This window comes from Morchella importuna (assembly GCF_003444635.1).
Source record: "Morchella importuna strain M04M26 chromosome Unknown Morimp01GS017, whole genome shotgun sequence".
NCBI lineage: Eukaryota > Fungi > Ascomycota > Pezizomycetes > Pezizales > Morchellaceae > Morchella > Morchella importuna.
The window spans coordinates 513,983-534,507 of NW_025763414.1; the positions used below are offsets into that span (position 1 = coordinate 513,983).

A 20,525-nucleotide genomic window follows, 5' to 3' on the forward strand; every position below is an offset into this window, starting at 1 on the left:
AGGGTGGATGTATCCAGGCATTCGGGATACAGGACATGACAGACAGGCAGGCAGACAAACAGAAAGTAGAAGTGTTCCGTCTGTATTCCATCAATCTCCTACTATCGAGCACGGCGTTACGGTGTACGGGGACGCTCAATATTCATACATGCTACACTAGGTAGCACCGTAAGGTAGTCCAAAGAACAAGCCCGTTCTCTCGTTCTTCCCTTTCTCTTGCCTTGCCTTCCCGGGTGCGTTCTCCCTCCCGACCTCCCGTCATGTATGTAGTATGTATCGCCAATCCAGGCTTCGTTCACTAACCTTCAGCCCCTCCGTTGGGATCTGCTAGGGCACGAATGAGGTGTCCGTGCCCGCAGAGACTTCGTAATCTATGGGACAGCAAGAGAAAAAAAAAACGGGGCTGTCCGGGCACATCCAGTGGCCTACAACAGGGCCCATCATTGGCAGGTTGAGTCGTGCTCAAACACGCAATACCACTTTATTTCCTCTCACGGAATGTATATACCAGCACATCTGGGCTAGATATGATTCTAAGACGACTACATATGAGCTGGTTTAGCATATGATGATGCTGCTGCTGTTGGCGATGATGATGATGATGATGATGCTGATGGGTAATGATGAGGGTTGTCGCTTTTGTTGATTGCACGGACTTTTGCTACTCCTTGTCGTGATATGTATGGATGGATGGGTTAGGTTGACAGATATACCTAGACAGCTAGCTAGGTAGGCAGACAGATAGGTATTTCTCCGTCTCCGTCTCCGTCTTCGCATCTGCTATCTGTATCTCTCTCTCGCTCATTCATTCATTTATTCATTGATTGATTAATGACCACCACTACCAACTAGTAGCTGCCCGTGCTGTTTCTTCTATTGCTCCTTACGCGCGTGTGTGTGTGAGTGGGTGGGTGTGAGTGAGCTGTGTGTGCGGAGAAGCTGAACGAACGAGCAGCAGGAGCGGGCAGTTAGGCAGGGTGTCTCTGACTATCTAAGCTAGCATCGTTGGATTGGGGGAGACAAATATTAATGGACAGGATAGGTAGTGGTGACCTACCAGTACCAGAGTAGGCACCTGTACTAACCTTCCTACTACTCTAGTTGCTGCCCACCATTCCTACTGTTGGCTGTTGGTAGTGCATGTGTTGGGCCCGAATAGGACGTAGCCAGGGGAGAGTATGTAAGAGCATATTGGGGGGTGGAGTAGAGGGGGGGGGGTCAAGGCCTGCGCGACACTTACTGCACACCAAGCGAGAGGATGAGATGCGCACACATATTCCAACAATTTTTTTGTAGATCTGCGCCGGGCCTTGAACGCATCCTTCACTCTCCTCAGATTTACTGGTACCTACTCTGGGTAAGGTAAGCCATGTATCTTTGACCAGGATAGTATTAGGAGTACCGACAACGACCTGTTGGATGGAAATGGATGGACGTGTTACTGGGGTCAATGCGAATCCTCATTATCTAAGTCCATGACGATGGAACACCCGTGCCACACAGCGACAACACAGGTAATAATCTACTTCACTTTACCTAGATTGCCTGGTAGAGGAAGTTCCCTGTTGTAGCTCTTCTCTGGCGTCAGCAACTGAGTACCAATCTGTGAGCACTCTATCTCCAGTACCGTATCTGTGTGGTGCTGCTAGCTGCCTACATCTGCTACATACTTACACTCCCGGTAACTCTACCTGACCATCCACATCATGGCTGACTGACTTTGACTATCATCTTATGGCTGACTGTCTGGCTGTCTGACACTGGGCTGTCTCTGTATGTCTTGTCCGCGGCCCTACAAACTGCTACTACTACCACCAAGCGATAGGGAAATGGTCCTTGTTGGGACACAACGCACGGAGCAGCACAAGTCAGGGACAAGATTATCAGGCAATGAATGTCTCGGTTCGGTTTTTCTTACTTACGCTTACTTTCACTTCGACCACCACTACCCACACCGCAACTACCAGTGTCCACCACTACCATCACTACCACCACCACCATCACCACACATCACTCCCCCCCCCCCCCCATCCGGCTCCACCACCGGAATAACCCCCCCATCCATCTACAGCTATCTGGCATCCATCTCACACTCCCCTACATACATGCACTTCATACATGCCTGCTATCATTACTCCTGTCTGTCAGTCTGCCGGTACTGTATGCCCTTCCTCGGTAGTCAGAGTGCCGTCGAGCATTATTTTTAGAGGGTGGGCAACCTTTCCCGCCTACCATACATGTACATACACACACCTCTATGATCTAAAAAAACAACATTTCTCTGAACGTTGAGATTGAATATCTCTGGGTCCCCCCCAATAATTCTCCCTCCCCCTTTGTGTTCCTGCTCCACAACATTATTACGCATCGAGATGAGATAAAGCAACACGTACATATACCTACATGAGTAGAGCACATATACCCTACATAATAGACGCTCACTCGGTCCTAATGTAACTCACCACAGAGATATTATAATGTAGTGACTTGACCACACTCACACACACACACACCACACCTCATCCGTCCGTCACAACTCACACCCCCCCCCCATACCACACGCAGCCCTTTCCCTTTCCAAGTTGCGCGCGCCGCTTATTCAACACACATAAAGTTATCTGCATGGGTGGCCGACCAGGCTCCGCGACTCGCGACCGCGGACACGGGTCGCAGCATCGGGACCAATAAAACTCTGCCCCGGCCATCACCTCACTGCAACTGCAACCGCGGTACATGAAGTACTTTCATGTAGCCATGCAGCAAAGCAGCAGGAATTGAGAGAGGTAAATCTCGTTGATTACATATGTAGGTATGTTGTATGTATGTACAATGTACCCCAGCCAGCTGTATGTGGGTAGGTACAGTAACTCTAGGTATGGCATGGTATGGTATGTAATGTATGTAGGGACGAGTGTTCGGCCACATGTAGTTAGAGAGTTAGTTGACATTGAAATAGCTCTACACATAGATACACACGACACACCGGGTACACACAAAAAAAAGGCGCGCCAGAGTCGCGAGTGAGAGAAAAAAAAAAGGCCGCCGCCTCTTCTAGCTGTCTGTCAGTGTCAGTGTAACCCAAACCCACCAACGCACATTCCCAGGAGTTTATTTGCGGAGGAGCGCCCAACGGCGCTCCTTCAATTACGAGTTTTCCCCACCCCAATAACATTACTCCCTCCACCTCCACCTCCACCTCCACCTCCACCCCCTTCTACCCCAATCTGGTTATGCTCGGGCGGTTCCAAGCGAGTCTTCGGCACATGGGGTTCGTCGCAAGCAGTGTCCGAGAATGCTCATATAAGAGTAATATCGAAAAGCTATTGACAAATCTTGCCTTTTCCATGAGGATCCCCCACAATGGAGATCATTATGAAATGCACGGAAAGGAGCACGCATTGCATTCTTTTAACGCAATAGATTTTCCGCCCAACCAACTGATAAAAATAATGTAGACAATGAAGACAAAAAGCTAGGTAGGCAGGCAAAACGGATGCAGGAGGAAGAAGGCCCCGAAAAATAAAATAGCAAGACAAAAAACGTAGATACTTGTAGGATGCACTGAATTCCAAGAATAGTATGTGTCCTCCTCAAGCCTTTCTCATTAACATATCGAGGGTTTCGTCTAGTGGCTTGCATGTTGCGGGTTCATCCCATAATTCCCGCCATTGTGGAAAAAAGATTGCCTCATCGACATCCTTCCCGCAATGCCCCGCATCCGCCACACATCAAGAGAGGGAAAAAGGAAAAGCTCGAAGAAAAGCAAAAACACAAAACGATTTGCCCAAAAACCGGGTACCAAACAGGGAAAAATTGGAAGCTTCCAAACGAACAAGGAGGTGATAAAAACGAACACGATGAAAGAAAACGGTAAAAAGTAAATAAGCATCAGAATTTTCGATCGTTTTATCCCTTAAACGGTCCTTTATTTTTCAATATGTCGATTTTACTTCACACCAGATCCCCCGAATTTGTCTCCATTATCATAGAGGAGGATGGTGATAGGGTTCGTAACTGCAGCAACCGCCCACGTCAGTAAACTGTCCAGAGGAAAATTTTCATGCCACACCAAAATCGGATACGTGGAAAACCATGCGTGGGGGGGCTTAAGTCCAGGGACCCCCGTTTTGTGGGGTAAAGTAGGGCGGGAAAAAAGAAATTAAAAATAAGAAATAACGAGACAAAAATAAAATAATCCGATCAGGGCCCGGAGGCGAAAAAAGAAAGGAAATTGTGGGGAGATGTAAACAACAAAAGGTACTGACCTCCAAATTCTTGCTCTCATGTCGCCGCTCCCAGTTGCAAAGAGACCCCCTGAAGGACTTGGGGCAACAGAGATAACTGTTACGATGACAAACAGAAACTCATCAGCCGCAAGCTCCATTGAGAACAAAACTGGAATCAAAGAGCCCGGAACCACCCGCCGATCCTGTCCTAGGTCTCGAAACGAAATTTCTAGGACGACTAGAGGCGGGGGACCGGTTTGGGTGTAATTGGAGGGGGGACTAACCTGAATTCTTGTGACCCTGAAGCATAAGTTGCGCGTTCGCAGTTCGGGGGTCCCAGAATTGTACTCCACGGTCCTTGGAACCACTAAGAACCCAGTTGCCGTCAGGTGTCAAAGCGACACTGAGTACAAAGTCCTGTATAATTGTACATCAGCTGATCTGTCCATTTGGTCGACTTTCAAATAGGCCGATAGTCATGAAAAATTTGTACGTAGGAGTCTCCCGCGTGGGGAAGTATTATGGAGACTTACCTTGTGTCCCTCGAACGTTTTGACGCATTTTCCGCGATTCGTACCGCCACCCGGCATCAAACCCCTTGCTGCTGACAACTCCCACATCTTAATTGTTTTATCCAAACTTCCGGAGACTAGATCCCTTCCGTTCGGTGCAAATGCGACACTGTACACGCTGTCCTTGTGTCCCTCGGCGCCTTCGAGTCTTTCAACAAGATAACCTGTCTGGGCATCCCACACACGCACACTCTTGTCAAGAGATCCGGCGGCCACGTATCTACCATCAGGAGATATAGCGACAGTCGTAACCCCATCCTCGATACTAAGTGTGAGAACATTCTGACCAGATTCGATATCCCAGACACGAACGGTGCGATCACCACTTCCTGAAGCGATATGTCTTCCATTCCTGGCGAAATCAAGAGAGTAGATATCTTGCTCATGCCCGTGGAAAGTGTGCTTAATCACACGACCTTGAATGTCCCACACCTACAAAATGTAAGTTAATCTGCGTCACCAACGTGGGAACATCTGGAATATTTGAATATAAGCTTACCCGAATTTGCTTATCTTCAGCACCAGTAGCAAGATATCTTCCATCAGGACTGAAGCAGACACTTCGGATGTACAAGTCCCCATCCCTGTCCACACTCTCATCTTGTAGATGCGAAACCTTGTTTCCAGTCTTCACATCGAAAATCTGAGCGCTGCGATTGCAGCCCGTGGCAACATATTTACCGTCTTGGCTGAATCTCACACAGCAGACAACACTGTTATGTTCAAGGGTGTGAACGAGGTCTACATCTAGGAGACGAGGAACCTTGGGGTTGAACAGAGCAAACCAATCTGCTCCCTCCTTCTTCTGACTAGCTGGCACACGGTCCGGGTCTATGCCTGAAAAATCATTGCCGTTCATTTGCGCCGTGTTCAATGGCTGCGGAGACCTCGGACGCGTAATTCGGGGCGATCCACGTTCGGGGGGGAATGTACACATGTTCTGTTGAGGTGTACCCGGGCCGCCGCCGACTGGACCAGCTCTTCCACCCCTTCCACCTTTACCAGGGCCAGGGCCGGGGGAGGCAACTGGTTGTGGAGTACCACCACCGTAACCTATTATAGTTCAATACATCCAATTAGCTTCAAAGGCTTCTGACCAATGAATCAAAGGCGAAATGAAGTGACCAATAAGTATGGTTTAATCATGTCACCCAATATAAAGTGACTTACCATTCACAAATCCGGTAGGTGGCTGGTACGCCTGTTGTGCCTGTGGCTGCTGCGGCGGTTGGTTTGAGGGGCCTTGTGGGATGGCTGCTGGTGGTGGTGGGGGTATTTGGGGGTGATGCTGCTGCTGCTGTGGATCTTGCTGTTGTGGCGGTGCTAGCGGTGGCCCATTGGGACCCCCGCCTGCCATGATTGTACCAAACAAATCTCTTGGTCCGTGCCCAATAGCTGGAGGGGGAGGCTGCGAGGGACCGGCATTTTGAGAACCATGTTGAGGGGCATGTGCTCCTCCGCGTGCCTCCAGCTCCCGTGTGAGACGAGTGATCTCCTCTTCATACCTAAGACAAAAGAGTAAATCATTAGAATCTTGATCCCATAAAAAGCTCTGAAGAATAGACACACAGCGCAAAAGCCCTAGTGATGGGCAACAGTTATATGGATAAAGAAACGTACTTTTGTTTCATTGTAGCATGCGCAGCTTCTAGTTGAAAAACAGTCTGCCTTACTAGATCCATCTCCTGAGTCTGGGCATTGACTATCTTCGAGTCAGCAAATCTCGTGAACTTTGTTAGAGCTAGCTTCACTTGCTAACAAGCAAATTGACTAGTTTAGTTTTCACAAGTGATAATTTATAGACGTACTTTTGTGTTCGTACTCGCTGGATCTAGCCTGCTGCTGATCAAACTCGGCGCGGACCTGATCCAGCAGCTCATTCAAGCGGCTGTTTGGAGCAGGCCCCATTCCACGGTGTGAGTTGTACATCGTACTCATTCAGCGACACGCAATATAAGTCTTTTTTTTATTGTATTGAATGTTTTTGTTGTGGTGAAGATCGCAACGGGTACGGTCGCGGGGGAGCAGGTTCGCTGTATTATGTAGGGACGGTCAGTAGACACGCTTTGCTTTTTATTTCAACTACCAAACACTAGTGGTGACTAGGTTGCGCACAGCTGGGCGCGACAATGTAGGGTTGGACAAGGATGGTGCAGCAGATGAAAACAAAAATTGTGAAACCAACTTTCAGGGGGCCTAGTGAAGACTTAGATAACAACGGCGGGGATGAAGGTGATGAAACTATGGGTTGATGGTGGACGGAAGTGGTCAAGTATACGATGGTGATAGTTGTGTGGGGAAGGAGATTGTTGTTGTGTGATGATGGATGATGATTGTGGTGGTGATGGATGATGATGGAGGATGGGATGGATACGCGATTAAGGGGATCGGTAGCAATAGTGGTAGTGGTAGTCTTGATGGCTATGTATTTTTGGATTTTTTTTTTTTTAGTTTCAATGGGGGGAGGGGGGGCCAAGGATAAAATGGACGCGAACGTGAACACAAATACGCAGGGCTCAGGAGAGAGCGATGTGTTGTGTTGTGTATGGTGCGAAGGGAGTGAGAGTGAAAGGAAGAGCAGAGTGTAAAGAGGAGGAGGGAGGAGGAAGAGGGAGAGGGTGCGAGGGAGGAGAACGAGGGTTAGGAAATATGTTAGAGTGTAGGTAGCGGCTACCCAAGTACGCGAGCGGCGAGACGATCGAACAGCAGAACGGTGGACGGGGTGTAGTTGAGACAGGAAGCCTATCTTCACACGAGCCTTTGCCTACATGTAAGTATGCCTATGAGCAGGGCTGCCGCTTTCTGGCCCGCTAAAATGGTTTTCGCAACGACCCGGAAGAAGCTGCGGGTGTGGGTGTAATGGGTGGGGAGCTGCATATGCTCTAAGGGTTAGGTGTGCACTAGAAGCTCAGGTGCAACCGCAACAATTTTTGGCAGCGGCCGCGCTTTCGATGCTGCTTGGCAGTGTTGGAAAACGTGTGTGTGGCTAGTGCTCCATCAAACCTTGCTTAAACCTCAGCCCAGCAGCAGCATCTCTATATAATACAAAGGAAACTGCGGTAACTACATGTAGGGCCAGCATCAACAGAGCTTCCCTTTCATGGCGGATAGCATGCGCCTTATTACTACATGCATTCTACATAGATACAAACAATATGTATGGGGAACTATGGGGTGCACGGTTATCGCGATGGTAATTGTTTACCCGCCACCTGTCTTGCGATGTACGTGCACGGCGTTTGTCAACCCCCAGTGATAATAACACAAGGCATGACTGTCGGTACATGCTCCGTCACTAGCCACAGCCAACCACACCTACCCCCCAAACTGGAGTTCCCGTTCCTTACGGCAAAAAAAAACAAATACATTATGCGGTACACTCTACCTACACCCTCGAACTGGTGGCCAACTCTACATCCACGATCGCACACAACTAACACTCCACCAACCGTGGGGTCATGTCGAAAGAAAAGAAAAGAAAAACGGGAAACAAAAAGAAAATACCAACATCAGCAACGAAAGAAACGCGCAGAAGAAAATCAAGAGAGATCATGTCTTAATATTGCTTTTCACTTCACACTCGAGCAAAAACAAAGCAATGCAGGGAAGGCGAAGATGTGGTGGATCTTGCGAACTGCAGTTTGTATGGAAGGAATATGTGTGTGCTTTTCTCTCACGGCTGCACGCATCCGATATTTCTTTCCCTGCTGAGAACTGCATGCATCCCGTTACACCACCAAAGATATTCAGATCACGGGCTGACGTCTGTTTCCCAAGCTCCTTGGTAGTAGTCTAGTAGGATGGCTCTGCTTATCAACATGTGCTGCGATGCCTCAGGGTCACATATCTAAACCAAAAAAAAAAAAAGAGAAGAAAAGTAAGAAAAAGGAATAATTGATGGAGAGGATCGAGGCTAGATATCCACACCAAGAAGAAAAAAATGAATATCAGAGCTTAAGCATCCCCAATACTACATACACGATGGATGAGATTACCAAAAAGCGCAAGAGGTTGGACAGACAGTCTGTGGGAAAAAAGCAAAGAAATGACGCAAACAAATAGCCGAGAAACCTTCTTCTCGTTGCTGCCGAGAAACAGCAAAGCCGTTGGTACAGCAGAGCCTCAATTACATAATATCTCCGTGATTACCGGGGAAATGTTTTTCCGAATACCAAGATATCTCGCTCTAGAATCTGGCCTTTCCCGATCAAAATACTTTATAACTGCATGGATAAATGCCTTCTATTCTCTCGAATGAAAATCTTGCAAGCTGCACCGAATACCTGCATAAATACCCTACATAGATAGGTAAAGGTTTCTGTATCTGCCGCAGGAGAGACTACAACTTAAATACATACATGTACTTACCATGACATCGGAGACCCTGGCCAACTTGCCAACCAAGTTAGGGTTTGTCGACAGGTCACTGCTCACTAAGCTTGGTTGGCCGGTTTGTTAATATCAATATTCTAACGTCTTTTAGAGTCGTGGCTTGTACTAAGCATCCAGGAACCTCAGGGCTCATTACTCGGCCAAATCCGTGGAGGATCAATCGGGAGGTGAACCGAGCGGCTTCCATAAAAGGTTATGTAATCAATTATTATATTGGTCTTGTCACATGACCATTTTTAATCCTGCCGATAGGAGTCAATTCAATTAATCTTTCTGGCCTTATCTCGTTATCTGTAGTACCCGTGGTCTTGGGCAGGCCTGATTGCCTTCCGTGGAGCGCACCATTCACATTATTATCTATTTAACGTGGGCCTATCGTGGAGTCATAGCTGGATGTGTTTGCCAGGTGTCAGTTACAAACTCAACACCTGCAGGAGACAAAACTGATGCGTTCGCTAGACCACGCAAAAAGTGTTTGGTTACCAAGAATTGTTCTCTTCGCTTGATAACCAAACTAATCGAGAAGCGAGTCACGCCTACCCCGACGTTGAAATAACTTTTCATTGCGTGGACTCATCAGGTCAAGCTAATGTTTGACTCCTTTGGACTCAGCCTGAGTGTCTGTTTCATTGTTTGATAAAGTTTTCAAACGGGCCAATGGATCTGGAGTAGGATCTTTACTTAAACGCCGCCCTTCTTTACCAATACCAGGGCTATTTACAATAATCGAATTTGACGATGTTCTTCAGAGTAAACAACTATGAAACGCTACGGCACCTTTCGTCTTGATTATTGGATAAAACTTTAACTGTTATCGTAAGAGACACAAGGTCAATCGGGTGCACAGCCCGGCATTGAGAAGCGGGGTTTTGATAATCGGTCAGATCGAGTTTCTAAAGTCTTCACAGCGCCTTGTCGCAAGAATTTGCGATCTCAACTGTTTCTTGTGTGCTTTTACGCCTGAGAGTGCCGTGATCGAGTTGTTCATAAACTGAGTTTTGAATTCCCCGAGGAAATATTCAAGCAGGCAGTGAAATAACGGGATAGCTATCAACAAGTTTCAGCTAGAGATATACCCAATCAAACGTTGGGCCCTGGCCCGTGTCAGATACTTGAAAAGCGTACACACTGTCTTGCCAGTGATACTTATACATCGCCTCCAGGAAGACCCTTTGATAGGGTAGGGTGCTCATAACGCAATCGAACACCATATCTCATGAGGTCAAAAACCATTTCCTAACCATCTACTCGGGTTCCTATCGACTTATAGTCACTGTGTTGTATATGTGGTACCCGTTCTAGGCTTTAAACTATTAAATCGGCTATTATATTGAGGCATCTGAGTTTTATTCAGATTATATCCATGGGTGTCTTCATTAACTTTGCCTTTAGTTCACCTCATTATTCTTGTAGTACGGCAAGAATATCCTTTAACATATGAGGCCCGTGCGATTGTTGTTTAGGCAATGATATTCACTCGAAGATATGGACATGGAGAGGTTAGAAGCAGGTAGTTATCGGTGGTTCCGGTTAAAACATTCTATATTCAAAGTTTGTTAACGGCCCCTGCAATATCACTTAGATGGGTTCTTTATACTCCATAACATCGAAAATTATTTGAATATATAAATTTAAACAAGCGTTTGAGGATACTTCCAAAGGAAGCTATATGTACTACCTTTCTGGCGGTAAAAAACTGACTACATTTCCTGTGTTTTGTAGCACATTGGTCCTGGTCCGATACCTAAGTTTGTGGGGTGGTTGAATCTCTCTTTTAGCTGTTCCTAGTCGGAAACCTTCCGAGTCTATCATATTACATGCATAAAGGAGCTTTGTCACTCCCCTTGCGTTGGTTAGAGGCCAAGACGGATCTATCAGTATAGGGTTCAAAGGGCATATATACAGCACTAGCATATCTATGCAGGAGATCTAAAGGATATTGTCCCCGTCTACTCCGGCCGATCAGGATACAAAAAACGTATTAGGAAATTGAGACTTTTGTGCTAACCGGATTGACTGCTGGATTCGTACTGGTATCACGTGATTAATATACAGGGGGATTTATTAGCAGTTTGGTAGGACTTGAGCTCTTATTATTTCGAAAGTCCTGGGAGGGGCTTGTCGATGTCCTCTGATTAAACATAAGACCTGTCCAAACGTTGAAACAACCCTGGGTGTAATCACAAACTCCCACACTCAATTTCGCATCCGCAAAAAATATATTCTGCAGATTGCGATTTGTGCAGGCAGGCTGTACCTGCTGACCAGAGCAGGTAACACCAGGGCAACAAGCGTTTAGCTGCGTCAGAACTTTAAGTAATTGTGCCTCTTTTACTGCTTGTATGTGCTCGTAGTAATTAACAAAAATGCTATATACCGCCATAACTCGAAAAATTGGCTAGCTTCCAGAGATCAAAATTACTTGTATGGGAAACTTCTGATGCAGATCGATGCCATTCAACCAATCACTCGAGCGATAATCCCTGGCCGGAGATAGCCAATTTTTCGAGTTTTGGCGGTAGCTAACGCTGCCTCCCTTGGCATGTAATATGACGTACATATGTACTCTACTCGCGACCAGCAACAAGAACCCGAATATGCAGCTGCAAGTCTTTGGTGTATTTTTGACTTCTACTCCAATGGAAATTGCAGATTAGGACGTGCATTTTCGGGTTCTTGTTGCTGGTCGCGAGTACTTCTAAAGTGCGTACATAAGTCAAAGGCCATATTGGCTTAGTAGACACACCACTGCCATCGATACCACTATCACACTGTTGTGCGACAAGGCCTGGATTCTGGACAGAGGCCTCCTTTGAGAAATAGCTCCTGTGTAACTACATACATACATAGCCACATTGAATAAGAGATGAAAACCATGTTTGTGGCAAAGACACAGACACCCCAGATCTTCCAGCCCCAGTTTGGAGGTTGGGCAAAAACCGTTACTCATACTCTAAGTTCCATGCATAAACACAGTTGCTGCAGTGCAGTGATTATGTTTACCAACCAAAATAACCTCTTGCGTTCACTATTCCAAATTCTTCCAACCGAGTGACACCACCCCAGGAAAGCACAGAGAATGAGGAAGGAAGGATGAAGCGAAGACATGACACAGCGTGTTCTAAGGCTGAAGTCTTTGTTCACATATCCTATATCTACTACGTCGAGGAACCAATAGTTCGACCGACATCCTGCGCAGAAACGAATTGCACAGCAGTCAGCACCCAACAAACTCATATTAGTCTGCAATGTGGTTATGTAATCTACATCATTCTCGGATTTTGTCATGCAGCGATAGATTGAAGGTATATTGCATCTTAAGAGGTTAGGATTTCAGATTTGAGTGCTGATAGGATCTTAAGGTCAGAAACCTCGCCGTTCGGTATTCGGAATGCGGGGTCAGGCAAACACCCCGCGAAATGTCTCATCGCATTTTGAGGACTACATACTCTGCTCAATGGTATTAGTACTAGTAGCGGGCTAGATCTCCTATGTAGTCCTAGGGACTAGTAGTACAGAGTGTTCCTAATGAGATGGATCATGGATGAATCAGCGCACTAGCTGACTATATATAGCACCCTTCGATTTACAAGATGGCAAGCCTTTATCATCGCGTTTATCCGCCGCGTTCCCACAGACCCTGCAACTACCCGCATGCTTAAAGTTAGCTGGAAATGATGTACATATTATCCGCTGTAGGCAGAAGGCTGTTGCGCGCGTTGCTCTTTACCATATTTCACTGTGGTTGTCGCACACACACGCACAGACGACTCAGACCAGCTAGACACACACAGAAAAGATGCAGAAGCAAGAGAGAAGGATGTGGAAACCGATCAGTATCGGGACTTTTCTCTCAGCGGTTCCCTTAGCGATCGTATCGTGTATGTATGGACGGATATGTATGCGTGCTCGGTGTGTGTGCTCGGTGTGTGTGTGTGCTACAGAGGTAGAGCACGTACGTACACCCTGTATCGAGTAGAATTAAATATTAGCATGACCCAGAGATTCTGACTTGATTCGGCTAAGTTTTCCCCTCGTGGTGGAAAGAGAGGTGAAAAAGGCACCGCCGGTGGGTGTGTATGTAAGGGTATGCCATGGGTTAATCCTACAATCCTTTTTTTCGTTCTTTCTTTGCTCGACGGTCGAAGAAAACGAAGGCTTAGAAGACCCCCCCTCCGAGATAAAGATAAAGGAGCATAATAAACCATGATGCCACCTCTTTCATTTTTGAAACTTATTTCATGGAGACCCCCCGGGATCGTACGATATCTTTTTTTCCTGTCTAAATATCTACACTTCTCCGTAGCTCATGCTCATGCTCATGCTTGCGCTGCATCAGTTACACCGAACCGTACAACCCAGCTAGGTTCAGATGGACCCCTGTTTCTCGTTCTAGTCTCTCTCTTTCTTCCAGATCAGTGTTCACTCACCTCTTTGAGTTTCTCGGCCCCCTGTTCGAGGTCTCGGCTTGTCTCTTTTCAGGCGTTATCACATACCTTTTTTGCCATTTACCCCAGGACAAATTCCACAGGAACCACATTATACCCCTGCAGGTCAAATCCTATCTAAGTTTGGCTGCTGCCAATCGGCTGTTGGCTCTATTTGCCGAGTATCAAGAAGATTAACGCAGAAAGCTTTGTCCTGCATATGCCCTCAAAGCGGAATTCAGGAAGGGCTTATTTATACACTCATATATCATTATGAGCATCGCCCCCTCATTTGATCAACCACATGTAAGCTGTCACTCCAGAAAAGCCCTTCTTAACTGCCCCTCTTATACTCGTCGATGGGGGTGAATTTCTGTATTGCCACCGTGTACTCACAATAACACCCTCCCCTCCAGTGAGAAGACTTATTTCCGGATACTTTTGATGAGAAGATAATAGTAAATTGGTCCGTTATACTTCACCATCCCACCAATAACTCTTCTTTTTATTTTTTATTTAATCCATTATCTCTTTTATAGATTCCCAGAGTACCAAACCCAAGTGTTACCGAAACATCATGGCAACACTCGAAGGAAGAAAATTGAAGAGGGACTTCATCTCGGAACTTCCCCTGGAACTTTCGAGACTTGTTCTCTCACTGCTTGATATTAAAGATATCTTCATGTGTTCAGCAGTGAGTCGTACATGGCGTTCACACACGCTCATTGACGACTCATTATACATTCCTCATCTCCTAAGGAAGTACAACAACGTTACACATGGCCGGGATCCTATCCCTCTCAAGGCAAATGCTGCCCAGGAGCTTCTTCGGAGATTTCCGCGTCTATCGGCATCCACATATTTTTCGGATTTATCGACACTCCGTGACTTGGCACTCCGAGATCTCTACCTCTTGAAGCAATGGAACAGTGGGAAGTCTTGGCGGAAGACCAACTTGAATGTGTCCTTTGAGCACGCAGACGTACTTCTCTCGGCCTTAATTGATCCGGTGTACAGTCTGGTCATAAGTGGGGACCGCTCGGGGAAGGTGGTGTTTTGGAGTACCCAGACGGAAAAGGCGGTTAGCAGCTTCTGCTTGGGCGACGATCGTAGGGAAGGGGACATCCGGGGCCCACGTCCAGCGGCTTCTGCTATGGCGTTAGCCGGCGATCATCTGGTTATTGGAACATGGGTATTAAACCACAAATTCCTGGGGGTAGTGTAGTGTGTATGTGGGAAGGGGACAACGTATGCTAATATCGGGGGGTATTGCAGCACATGATGGTGCACATCGCTCGTAGAGATGCGGAGGATGTACCTGTCGAGAGTCGAGCCTTCTCGTTAGTCGCAAGTTTCCCGGTCCCGTCGCCTGTCGTCAGCATACTGTTAGAGGGCACGATATGTATTGTGGGCTGTCATAGTGGCGAGATCTCATTCTGGGACATAGGTGTCCCCAAAGCCAGCGGCCTTTCGTCGGAGGAGGCCCCCAAAGTGGAATACTGCCCTAAATGGCTTCTTAACATCCAGATACCAAATAATGGTCCCTTCCAGCAAAAGAACCTTTCCATGCACTACCAAAAGCCTTTCCTCTTCACATCGTCCAATCTCGTCTCCCAGGTGACACCAAGTTCACGAAAGATGGACCGGAACAACAAGCGTGATCTGTGGGAATACGGCGAGCGGGAAATAACCATAAAGTCCTTCTGCGGCTCCACACTGGACCTACCACCGGAGCACCTTTGCCTCTTGCATCCCTCACGTGACGAGGGTGACCTTTTCGTGGCATGGCCAGACTTCTCAGTCTACAGTGTGGGCAACTTCAATGCGAAGATCGTTTGGACTCCAAAGTCGGACTTGCTGGTGGGAAAGGCCCACGATCTGCCTGTGAGATGTCTTGGCGCCACGGACGGTTTCCTTCTTACGGGTTCCTTTGATCATGTGTGTATACTCTTTCCTGTGCAACGCGCATCTTCTTTTGGTATTCTAATAATAGGTAGACTGTCCGGTTGTTTGGGGAAGATGGAACTCCTATATGTGAACCCTTTGAGCACAGGGGCGAGGTTAATGCTTTAGCCGTAAGTCAATGTCTTGCAGTTTGGTCTTTGTGGCATGCTGAGCCTTTTGTGATTCAGGTGGATCCATGTTTTTTCGCCAGCGTGTCGGATGATAAGACGGTGATGCTGTGGGATTTCACGTCCCCTGCTTATGCGGCGAATTTTGGCGCTTCGTCGGCTGCTATATCGGATTCGGAGTCGGAGTCGGATACTTCGTCTCCAAGTTCTCATGTTACGAGCCCTCCTTCGAGCCCGGAGATTTAGATATTCGTAACCCATATCGACCCAGGCCCTCCTTGGAATCGGAATATGGAACACAAAGATTTGGTTATATTATTTTTATCCAATAGGGCAAACATAAAGACTGGTTGACAGGAACAACTCCCTCCCCGCCCCCAATACTATTTATCGGCATATTGACATGCAGGTTTCTAGTCATATATTCTCACTCTGACAGTTTTATATATTTTTTCTTTTCCCTCCCCCTCTCTCTCAATATATGCATGCATGTCGTTACTCAGCATCGTTTTTCTTTTTCCTGTACGTAGGGTTGCATTTCTTGGTAGGGGAGCATATATAAACTTTCGTGCACATGTAGTGATAGGTGTTTTCTGGCATATAAAAAATCATTATTTTACTTCTCCACTGCAAAAAAAAACGTATGTACCATCGTATAAGAAACGTGCATTATAGGTAGAGTAGATGATTGGCACAGGCCCCTATAAGACAGGCTCTTATAACGTAGCCCAGCCCAGTCCAACCTAGCCCAGCCGATCACCCACCACGCCTTCGGGCTGTGCTGCCATGGACATCGTATGGCGAACCGCGGCCGGGAACCACCCTGTTCCCGCCCGTGGTTCCCCCCAGAAGAAAAAAAAACAGCGACTCGCTAGTTTTGAAATGATACACACCCGTACCTGGTAGAAGTACCTACATGTAGGTACATATTATATTGAGATTGAGATTAAAGCAGCAGCAGCCATGTGGCGGCGTGGTACGCGCTAGTGATATGTAGGTACCTGCTGCCTGTTAAACGAGATTGCCTTGTGTACCTGAGTTGCCTAGCTACCGCACTAGACTGCATGTACTCTAGAACCCGTTACTAGTGGCGATTTCAATTCGTCTGACAGTGGAATGGAGTGTAGTAGTGTAGTGTAGTGTAGCAAGGTAAGGCAAGGCAAGATAAGGCAAGGCAAACAAGGCAACAAGCGGGGATGGGGGTGGACGATGGAGGTGGAGGGGAGGGAGGGGGGTAGTTAAATGGAATTAGATAAGCAGTAAGCGGCACAGCTAGATATGTATGCACGAACGCGGCCGAATTGGGGTGACGTTAGTAGTAGGTACATAGATGGGGTTTGGTAAGTTGGTAGATGGGGGGTTAGTTGATACTTGTAGCCTAGTGCAGCCTACTATTCCCCGCACTTGGCTGCTTATGGGTTCTTACTACTACTATTATTATTATTTTAGTAGGCTTACTATTTTTTTTAGTCGCTACTAATACTGGCTACCGTAAAGAGACTAGCCTGCTTTGTTGCGAGTGATGGTATGTGATCTAAGTCGGAATGTCACTCACTCGTTGGTTTATGGATTTGAAATATTATATTACGAAGGAGGGACTAGAGTCCGCCCCGTTCAGATATATCCGCTGTAGCAAGAAAAAAACAAAAAAAACAGAGCTCTAAGTGTACGTTTAGCTACTCTGCGCCCTCACCCATGTTCCCACCACCGTCTTCGTCTCTACTGGCATAATTGAGGTGTTTCCAGTCCTCAATCTACTCCCATCACAGCATATTAGTACGCACCCTAACCCCCCAATATACTCCAAGATAAAAAGAAGAAGGAAACGAACCTCCTCAATCGTAGACCTCAGCCGGTCTCTAATCGCCTCGACCGCATGATTCCCAATAAACAGCCTCAATGGCGGATGCACACAATGCGCCAACTGCCTCCCGCGTCAGCGCCCGCCCCCTTAGTCAGCCCCCTCATAGAATCAAACTCACCTCCCACACAATCTCCGCACACCTCACCGCGCTCGTCGGCTCCCTATACTTCAACCAGTCAATCATCCTCGTCGCATGCTGCGCCGGACTACTCGTCGCCCTATACGCATCCTCGGGCGGCTTGAGTAGAAAGTGCCCCCACATGGGCGCGGGCCCATGGAGCGCCTCGTCCGGCTCGTCGCGGCGTGACACCCCCGGGATCACGATGGTGACCTTGATTCCGAGCGGCTCGACCTCGTACAGGAGCGACTCGGCGAGGCCCTCGATAGCCCATTTAGTGGCACAGTAGGGGCCGAGGCCGGGGATACCGAGAGTGCCGGCCGTGGAGGAGAAGAGGAGGTAATGGCCGCCGCCGCCGGGGCGCGTGCGCAGGTAGGGGAGGGTGCTTTGGAGGATGTTCAGGGTACCGAGGGTGTTTGTGGTGAATTGGGCGCGGATTTCGTGGTTGTCTTGGTCTTCGCAGGCGCCTATTATTCCTATAGGGAGTGGGGGAGGTTAGTGTTAGTGGTATTGGAAGGACGGAATAGAGTATGATGAGATAGATCAGAAGAGCTAGTCTTTAGGCACGAACAAAGGTCACATCATAGCACGGAATCACCTACCATATCCCGTACAACTACTCCCTCAAAAAGAAAAAACCTTTGCATCAATCATTACCCGCACATCAACCATTACCCCTTCCAACCCCCCACCGAGGAGGTGCAAACTTACTTAACAACCCTATCCACCCTCCCCCAACACTCCAAACACTTCTCAAGTACCTCCTTGACCGTCGACGCAACTCTCACATCGCACACAAGCCCTGACAGTTCTTGTGCCATCCATCCATGCTCGCCTCTTCACCGGGTACGGTACGGTTTCCAACCGCCGTCACGAGATCGCCGCGCTTGAGCGCTACGCGGCAGATGGAGCGGCCGAGGTGCCCAGTTGCGCCGAATACCTGTGTCTATTGTGAGTATTGTTAAAATCAAGGGAGGGGAGAGAAGCTTACAAGCCATACCAACTGCTGTGGCGGGGAGCTGGCGGTCGGGGGCATGCATGAGGGAGGGAGATAAGTGCGGGGGGTTGGCGCGGCTAGGGGGGAGGAGGGCGTGTTGGACATATTAATGGCGTGGTGTTATGGGGGGGGGGGAGTTGTAGATGTGGGGGAGGGACTTGTATTTATTTATTTGTGTACCTGTTGGTTGTATGTCGTCGACTCTTGTGGGCAAGATGGCGGCCGCGGGTGTATGACGTGGTGGGTGGGGGCTAGCCCGCCAAGAGGGCTAAGCTTTTTGGAGCCGCAGGGCTTGCAGGGATATCCTTGCCCATGGACGGTGCTTACCGTTCGTGAGTGGAGCAGCCCTTCGTGAGCTGTACCTACTTGCTTGTTGGCGTATACGTACCCTATGGACTATCACCAGATCGCTCAGCATTGCTCTGCCCTCCACCCCTGTGTGTTTGTTTTCTGAATACTGGATATGTTAGGAAGGAGAGAGGAACACTGACACTGACACTGACACTGACACTGACACTGACACCGTGAATAAAATCAACTCAGCTGGGTATGGGACTCGAGAGCTAGAAAGTGTCCTAGGGGCAGTGAAAATTTCACGTCTTCTAACCTCCCAGAAACACACACGTCTATAACGTGCCATCCTACCAAGTCTCCTGCCGTAAGACGAAGCTGTGGGAGGCTTGATACTAGGCAATGTCCTCCTCTAGTATAAATCCATATATACAGCGAGAGGTAAAATTATTGTAGAAACAGGGGTCTAAAAACAGGATTTCTGTGGCTGGGCAAGCCAATAGGACTCCTCCCATATTTCTACAATAATCTTACCGCAAGCTGTATAGGAGGTGTTTCCAACTGAAGTTAGATATGTGATGATTGGATCAAGTGGTTCGTAAAAAACTTCGCTAAATAAATACCCTAGTGGTGACTACGTTTCGGCCACGTCTCTGCTACGATATCCTTAACCTCTATTGCATATATTGCTCGTATGACTACCAACGGCTCTCTACAAGACACCTTGAGTATATTGAATTTTGGCCACTTACTTACTTTATTGGGGTGCCCATTGCTTTGGGGGAACTTTCGACTATGTACCAGCTTCATTCTCACTACATGTATCTATGTAAGTGTATATACTGGGTCTCGTGATGCTGAACTAGGAGCTTAATACGGACCCAGTGCATGCGAGGCTTTCGATCCCCAGCCTCGAAGTTGGCACCTCCTACAGAACAGTAAGACCCACGAGCCCCGACGAGCCAGAGGGACCTGCCTCAAAATCCTACCAACCCACCACCGCCAGGATTCATGCAATTAATGAATTAAACAAAAAAGAAAAACCGCCAGGATTCCACAGCGGAATGTGCCGAGGGTCAATGATCGTAGTGCCATATTTTCGTGCGCACATAAACTAGTCATGTTCGACAGGTATAGTGATATTGATGCGAGACACAATAGTACGGGAGGGTCTATCTGTAGATCACTTGTCCCTGGATCTTCCATTGCGTCCGCCCGTGCAGTCAATGGTCAATACCCTAGGCTAGGTATTTACCACTGTAGCTAAGGACTCTGCCCATCCAAACTCAGTGGTCTCTCTCCTGTAGTCCAAGGTATCAGTGAACTATTTGACTACCTATTTCCGGACGCTTAACGTGTAAGTTTTAGAAGCCCAACGATACCCTTCGTAGTCGATGTACTCCTGCTCATATCGAGCTATCGACCTAGCTACAAACCCTTGCAGCTAAGCAGTGATTCTATAAATGGCGCAAAGCTCCCTTACAAGGTAACCACGTATCTAGATATAATGATCTATACGCGGCCTCGAGTAAAGTGGGCTTACCCTAGTGTCTAAAGTGTTGGTTG

At 47.7% G+C, this 20,525-nt stretch overlaps 4 protein-coding genes across 4 annotated transcripts; 2 read left to right on the plus strand and 2 right to left on the minus strand.

The window, feature by feature from the left end:
- Positions 1-3,983: 3,983 nt before the first annotated feature.
- On the minus strand, positions 3,984-6,727 carry LAJ45_06038 (uncharacterized protein; the record flags this gene model as incomplete). Its single annotated transcript, XM_046115606.1, has 8 exons — positions 3,984-4,014; positions 4,266-4,341; positions 4,511-4,643; positions 4,760-5,230; positions 5,298-5,851; positions 5,969-6,303; positions 6,419-6,500; positions 6,607-6,727. 8 exons carry the CDS (start codon positions 6,725-6,727, stop codon positions 3,984-3,986), a joined length of 1,803 nt encoding a protein of 600 aa, XP_045971190.1.
- A 5,711-nt stretch (positions 6,728-12,438) lies between these two features.
- On the plus strand, positions 12,439-13,400 carry LAJ45_06039 (uncharacterized protein; the record flags this gene model as incomplete). The annotated part of the gene is made up of 6 exons (XM_046115607.1): positions 12,439-12,495; positions 12,553-12,650; positions 12,766-12,853; positions 13,141-13,145; positions 13,217-13,277; positions 13,377-13,400. 6 exons carry the CDS (start codon positions 12,439-12,441, stop codon positions 13,398-13,400), a joined length of 333 nt encoding a protein of 110 aa, XP_045971191.1.
- A 576-nt stretch (positions 13,401-13,976) lies between these two features.
- LAJ45_06040 (uncharacterized protein) lies at positions 13,977-15,935 on the plus strand (the record flags this gene model as incomplete). Its single annotated transcript, XM_046115608.1, has 7 exons — positions 13,977-14,005; positions 14,077-14,083; positions 14,157-14,165; positions 14,225-14,809; positions 14,893-15,555; positions 15,615-15,692; positions 15,750-15,935. The coding sequence occupies 7 exons, from the start codon at positions 13,977-13,979 to the stop codon at positions 15,933-15,935; spliced, it is 1,557 nt and encodes a 518-aa protein (XP_045971192.1).
- A 1,430-nt stretch (positions 15,936-17,365) lies between these two features.
- LAJ45_06041 (uncharacterized protein) lies at positions 17,366-18,707 on the minus strand (the record flags this gene model as incomplete). The annotated part of the gene is made up of 7 exons (XM_046115609.1): positions 17,366-17,443; positions 17,521-17,613; positions 17,672-18,147; positions 18,274-18,287; positions 18,383-18,391; positions 18,460-18,611; positions 18,663-18,707. 7 exons carry the CDS (start codon positions 18,705-18,707, stop codon positions 17,366-17,368), a joined length of 867 nt encoding a protein of 288 aa, XP_045971193.1.
- Between the last annotated feature and the right edge of the window lie 1,818 nt (positions 18,708-20,525).